The sequence below is a fragment of the Perognathus longimembris genome, chromosome 14, assembly GCF_023159225.1.
Source record: "Perognathus longimembris pacificus isolate PPM17 chromosome 14, ASM2315922v1, whole genome shotgun sequence".
Taxonomy (NCBI): Eukaryota; Metazoa; Chordata; class Mammalia; order Rodentia; family Heteromyidae; genus Perognathus; species Perognathus longimembris.
The window spans coordinates 42,508,679-42,515,666 of NC_063174.1; the positions used below are offsets into that span (position 1 = coordinate 42,508,679).

Consider the following 6,988-nt stretch of genomic DNA (forward strand, 5'->3'; position numbering starts at 1 on the left):
AATAAAAATATATACTTAGATGGACCATGCTTCAAAACTATCATGGTGGTTAGGCCACCGATTTAGATCCCCAAAACTTTGATTTAGATCAGCCTGACAAGCTTTAAATTTTCATGAAAATGTAATTATTGAATATTCCCACTCGACAACAAAAAAAGTAGTTGTCAAATGTGTAAAATGGTCTTCCCTTAAGATATTAACTACTTCTGCCAGGTGCCTAAGGCTCACACCTGTAATCCTAGCCGCTAGGAAGGCAGAAATCTAAAGATTGCAGTTCAAAGCTAGCCCAGACAAGAAAGTCCATGAGACTCATCTTCAATTAACAACAAAACAGAAATGGAGCTGTGATTGAAATGGTAGAGCACTAGCCTTGAGCACCATAGCTCAAAGCATTTAGGTTCTGAGTTCAAGCCCCAGAACTGGCACATACACACAAAAAAGCTGTAACTACTTACATGTAGCTACAAAAAGGAATACCTTTCACTGTGCAGCATTGGAAAGCTATCCAACAATTTATCTCTGTCTGTTCCATGGTATAATTTTATTATGTGTGTTTACAGGTTTCTTGTAACAAGAAAATGAGCCACAATAAGGGAAGATGTTTTCTTCTGTATCTTCAGAAATAAATTATGTTCACTTTTCTTAGAAGAATTAGACTCAGCAAGACATGATGGGGTACCTGTCTATAACTCCAGCACTGGAGGAGGTAGAGGCTGGAGGAGCTTGAGATTGAGGCTAGCCTGGGCTACATATGAAGACCTTGTCTCAAACAAAAAGAATGACTTATTGTATAAGAGCAGTAGCAGTGGAGTTCTTTCATTTTTTTATTAGCATTATTCAAGACTCAGTTTGCAGATACAAAATGAATCTCGCCCTAGTTAGCCCCTTGGGCTCATGTTGGGTTTTGACATTGGTGACTTGAACCAAAGGTTTCAATTGTTGGTTAGAAAGGGCAATGGGTATGTGGGAGCACATGTGAGTTGGAGCCCCAGCTCGGCTGCCATGGCTCGCAGCCCCAGGCAGCTGCCGTTCAGTTACACCAGGGCTGCCCTTGCGCCGAACAAACCCCTCACAGCTGCGCCTGGCGCCTTTGTGTCACCCAGGCAGGGTTTCATGAAATGGATCTGCTGCTCCGGTGCCTGTGTTGTTCATTCCTCTGCTGGAGCAGTGCCCGGGAAGGTGAGGGGGCAGCAGGTTAGCCTTCACTCACCAGCTGTCCCTTTCCACTAATGTCACTCAGAATATAAATAGATGGATCCATTCACTTCCTTCTCAACAAACCAGACTGTTGCCAGAAGAAACTACCCTGATCAGCTGGAAGGAAAGGCCTTAGGGACAAGCCTAAGAAACAAAAGTCGCTGCATTTAAGTAATTTTAGAAATTGATTCCTGTTTTGTTTCTCTTGTTCACTTCCAACCTTGAGAGGAGAGAAATAATCTAGTTTTATGTTCATGATGTTAGAGATTTGGGCCTCCTTTACCAGCACAGAGGTCATAAAGAATTATCTGGGTTTTCCCTGAGCAGTAAACATTTAAGTCAGATGGTCTCATTGCATATTTGCATTGTTTACCTCAGTCAGCTGATGGGCGAGGGGAGCCCTAGTCTAGAAACTGACACTGGTCACATAAGCCTCTTGCTGTTTGCACAGCACAGTTTCTGTTGTTAGTTGGAGGACCTTGGATGCCCATAGGGTAACACCATTGCTCGTTTTCCTCATCCATCAGCAGACTGTGTACCAAGCAGCTCCCAGGTAAATATTTACAAGCAAAAGGCTGGGTGCACTGGGTCATGTGAATGTTTGTAAGATGTAGTCTCTGCACTTAAAAGAGTATGGCAGGGGAAATAAGTGACACATGAGAGACAATCTCTCCCTTTGTCTTCCCAAAAGTGAATGAAATGGTAATTCAGATCATTTTGGAGAGTCTGATCAGCATATCTTTCAGACACTCAGGCCTTCATAGAGCATGAAACGTGACCCTGCTCTTCCCTCAGCGGCTCTCCATTTCTAGGAGAGCCTTGTAGTGCAGTTGTCTTGGCAAAGGTTGATAAGATTGTCTACAAATGGTGTCATTCCCTGTGGCCCTAAACACACGCAACCAGGTGCTTACAGAACCACAGATTAGAAGAGAAACTGGGTTTATTGGATTCTTGATGGTTGCCAAACCAGCATGATGTGTTCCATAGGTGTTTTAAAAAGGTCTTAAAGGTAAATTCTGAATGTGTTTTTTTATGTTGCTTATTGTCTTTAAAATTCTGAGTATCAATGGTCTGAAATCTAAAATACATAGACTGGCAAGCTGTATTAAAAAAAAAACAAACAAAAAACTCAACCATTTGTTGCCTCCAAGAAACCCACCTCACTGGCAAACACACACAAAAAAAGCAAATGAAACCTGACTGCAATTAGGAATAGCTATACTCATATCTGACAAAGAAAACTAAAGGGGGATAATCCACAAAAGGATATGTCAGCTGTAAACATATACATAAGTGTTAACACACCTAATTTCATCAAGCACTGCTATACATAAAAGCATACTATCATACTGTCAGGTGATTTACTACCCCACTCTCACCAAGGGATATGTCACCCACCTCTCCCTCAAGTCAATAAGGAAACTTCATAATTGAACAATATAAGAGTCAAACGTAGGTAACAGACATGTGCGGAATATTCCACTGGAAAACCTTAGGATATACATTCTTCTCATCTACAGAACTTTCTCCAAAACAAATATTTTAGGACATAAAGTCAGTCTTAACAAATGTAAGAAAATTGAAATAATTCTGTACATTATCAGAACACAGGAGAAATAAAACTAGAAATCAATAGCAAGAAAAGGTACCTATAATGCTCCCATTTAAATTTTTAGATTGACTTTTCTGTTTCTGTGAAAAATGACACCAAAAATACCTAAGACCTGAAGAACACTTTTAGAAAACAGCAAAACTCAAAATCAGTACACAAAAATCAGTAGCTTTTCTATATACTCATATTGGGAACAAAATCAAGAAAAGTTGCATTCATAACCTCAAAAAATAATAAATACCTAAGAATAAACCTGAGACAGAGAACCTAAAATTTGTACTTAAAACTATACTACAAAGCCATAGTAATAAAAACATTGTGGTACCCACACATAGAGATCTATGTAATAGAGTAAACTGCCCGTGGTGAGGGGGAAACCCACAAAGCTTCAGCCATCTAATTGTTTTTACTAAGATGCCAAAAACACAAACTGAGGGAGAAAAAAAACAAAGACAGCCACTTGAACCAGTGGTATTGGGGAAACTGAAAATCCACATATAGCAGACTGAAACTACATTCCTAGATCTCTCCCTGAACAAAAATCAATTCAAAACAAATGAAGATCTTTTGTGTGCACTTGTGTGTATGTGTGTTTGTGCCAGTACTAGGGTGGATTGAAAATCTTAATGCAATACCTGAAACCTTGGAGAAACATAGAGCAAATACTGGATGACACAGGCATGAGAAAATAAGAATAAGAAATAGCAAATTGAGATTGTTCAAGTTCAAAAGTTTCTGCAGTCAACAAGGCACTTGTGGCTTATACCTGTTATCGTAGCTACTCAGGAGGTTGAGATCTAAGGATCGCAGTTCAAAGTCAGCCCAGACAGAAAAGTCCATGAGACTCTTATCTCTAATAAACTACCCAGAAAAATCCAGTAGTGGTGCTGTGTGGCTCAAGTGGTAGAGTGCTAGTCTTGAGCACAGAGAAGCTCAGGGATAGTGCCCAGGGCCCTGAGTTCAAGCCCCAGGACCAGGGGAAGAGTGGGTACTTTCTGCATATTAAGGAAACAACTATTGGAATGAAGAGCCAGCCCACAGAATAGAAGAAAAATCTTTTCTAGCTATTCATAAGTTAAAGGATTAATATTCAGAATATATTAAAAGTTCCAAAAAAAGACCTAAAGAACTAATCTAATTAATAAGTAAGGCATTTTTTAAAGTTCAAATGGCCTATAAATGTTTATAAAAGATTCAGTTGTTAGCCATAAAGGAAATGCAAGTCAAAATGACATTGAGATTCCATTTCATCACAGTCAGAATAGGTACCATCAAAAAGACAAACAATGACAAGTGCTAGAAAGGATGTGGGGGAAAGGAACCCTTATACACTGTGTTGGGAATGCCCATTTGTGTAGCCACTATGGAAATTAGTATGAAGGTTCCTCAAGAAACTACAGCTAGACCTACCTTATGTTCCTGCCATGCTACTCCCAAGCATATATCCAAAGTTATGTAAATCAGCACAAAATAGAGACACCTGCACTCCCATATTTACTAGCAGCACCATATATAGTAGCCAGACTATGGAATCAGCCCAAGTGCCACCAAGAAATAAATGTTGTTCTTGGTTTTTTATGTGGTGTAGAAAGACGTCATGTTAGGCAGCGAGATGACCTCTGCCAACAGGGTCATTCAGGTAGTCAAGTCAAATCCTCATTAACCAGGGTCCCTGAGAGAAGGCACAGTCCCAAACCCAGTAACGAGGAGCTTAGACATCACAGGACCCCATCTCACTCTTCTCTAGTCTCCCTGCATTCAAGAGAAGTAAACCACCAGTTTACTGCATCCGGTCTACCAGACCCTGCAGAAATGTTAATGCTATAACCTCAGATACACAACAAAATTTGTACCTTGAGAAGGAATGGAACTTGCCCACACTGGAGGTACAGACCAATCATTGTGACTGTTTGCTGTCAGACAAAAAAATTAGCTTTGCAATAAAGGACTTCCATAGTGACAAGTAACAATGTATATTAAGGGGCTGGGAGTGTGGCTTAGTGGTAGAGTGCTTGCCTAGCATGCATGAAGCCCTGAGTTCAATTCCTTAGCACCACATATACAGAAAAGGCCAGAAGTGGTGCTGTGGCTCAAGTGGTAGAGCAAAAGAAGCTCAGGGACAGTGCTCAGGCCCCGAGACCAAGCCCCAGGACTGGCACACACACACAAAAAAAATACAAATGTATATTAAGTATCTTTAGTAAGTATTCTGCAAAAAGAATCATCAGCTTCTCCACAAGCTTACCTAATTATATATGTATGTATATATACATATATGTACATATATACATATATATAATTGAAGTATACATTTTTAATGTTAGGCTATTGATTTTTCTCCTGGTTATCAAGCAGTACCAGTGATGAACTATTAAGGCGCACAGTAACTTGTAAACTACTATAGATTTCCCATAATTTCACTCTTATTTCTGTTTCTGTTGGATCTGGAAAGAATTTATAGGCAGAATTAGTACTTTATGAAAGTGATTTTCTTTAAATTAGATTAGGACTAGTGACATAGTATCTCCATTATATGTTCTTGAAACCCAGGAATTCAGGACCAGCTTAGACAACTCAATGAGGCCTTGTCTCTTGAAAGTAATAAGCTAAAATAAATCTTTTTATCCCAGAAAAAGAAGAAAATTGTCCAAAAAGCAACATCAGAACATGAAGGTTTCAGGAAGGTTTCCAACAAAATTGGTTAAAATTGAGCCATATTCTTCAAGGGGAATGCCGTTGCCGCGGCTGTAAAGGAGTAGAAGCCTCCTTCTCCTCTCCGTCACTTAGTGGTTGCTGTTTTTGTGTTTGTTTTTTCAGATCCCACACACACAGACAGATGAACCACCAACCCCAGAAGAACCCATTGGCTGCTCCTGGGTGCGAGATTGCAGGCAAAGCACCGGTATGGCAGGGGTCCATGGTATTTTTTTTGCGGCCTCAGAGTCCCCAAGGCCCTCCAGCAGAAGTGGCAGTAGATGGTCGCCCTCAGCCAACCCAGACTTGTACAGAAACAACAGGAACGCACATCTTCGGAGCTTGGATGGAACTTGGCAGCGGGGACACGGAGCTGCTGCACTCTCCCACATCAGCACATACTTATTTTACCTCCCCTCCCCCTCCCCCCCAACCTGCTTAGGTCTTTGTACCTTTCCTGCTGCTGCAGAGATGATATAAAAGAGGCTCTTTGGCTGTTTGCATTTTGCTTCCTCTTCTTTTCCAGATTGCAGTATTAAGCTTTCTTTTCTATGTGCAAGCTTCAAGTCCCCCTGTCATCATTTACCAGAGCTGTCCTTCCTTCTCAGAGGGTCTGGGGGGAGGGGAGGCGCGCACCACACGCCCGCGCATGGAGGCAGGTTGGCATGCTGCTGACATGAGCCAAGCTACAGGCAACCCCGTGGAATTACTGATTTCTAAGATTAATAAAGTAATTCGATTTTTCTTTTCTTTTTTTTTTTCCATTTACTAATTTCCTAACAATCATTCACAAACAAGACTGAAATAGGACCGACTGGCTTTTTTTTTTTTTATTTCATTGCCAAGCAATTTTTTTCAACGTCCCTTTAGAAATGTGAGCTAAGGTGAATGTGGAACTTTTGTTTCCGCAGATGGTCTGTCCTCCAGGCCAGTCCCAGAGGGCAGCTCCTGCATCCAGGAACTGCACGTGTGCAGCCATCTTCCCAGTCTACCCTCCCCCCCCCCCCCGCCCGCCCCACACCCTTGCCAGCAGCAGACACACCACTGTTGTCCCCGTGACCTATGACTCTCCTGGTACACACTGCCTCCCACACAGTGCGTCTGGATAGTGCAGCGCAGCCCCAGCCATGTCCCCTGCCCTCTGCTCACTGACTCCCATGCCTTTCCTAGAGAAAAGACTGGAAGTGGGCCACAGAACCCACTGAACAGGACATTCTTGAAAACAATCCATGGTCAGACTGCTACAGCAGGTCCTGTAGACTCAGCACTGGACTCCAAACAGAAAAATGACACCCGGGAAGACAGAAAAAGGACTTTATTGCCTTCTTAGTGAATGAAAACAAAGATTTGAGCACATGGAAGCATCTTATTTGCTTGGGAAGGATAAGCACTCACAGCTGTAGGCCAGGGGAATGTATCGCATGTTCCCAGGGACTTCTGGGTAATTGTGGATCGCCTTAACTCACTCGTTTTGAGTTGGGTAGA

The 6,988-nt window shown here is 41.7% G+C and overlaps 1 protein-coding gene across 2 annotated transcripts in view; it reads left to right on the forward strand.

Moving 5' to 3' along the window:
• Ttll5 (tubulin tyrosine ligase like 5) overlaps positions 1-6,247 on the forward strand; it is a 237,689-nt gene extending 231,442 nt beyond the window's left edge. For both annotated transcript variants that reach the window (XM_048362485.1, XM_048362488.1), the window contains one exon: positions 5,627-6,247. In XM_048362485.1, the coding sequence (XP_048218442.1) occupies positions 5,627-5,649 (23 nt within the window). In that variant the 3' untranslated portion in view covers positions 5,650-6,247. The remainder of the gene's footprint in view (positions 1-5,626) is intronic.
• Positions 6,248-6,988: the final 741 nt, after the last annotated feature.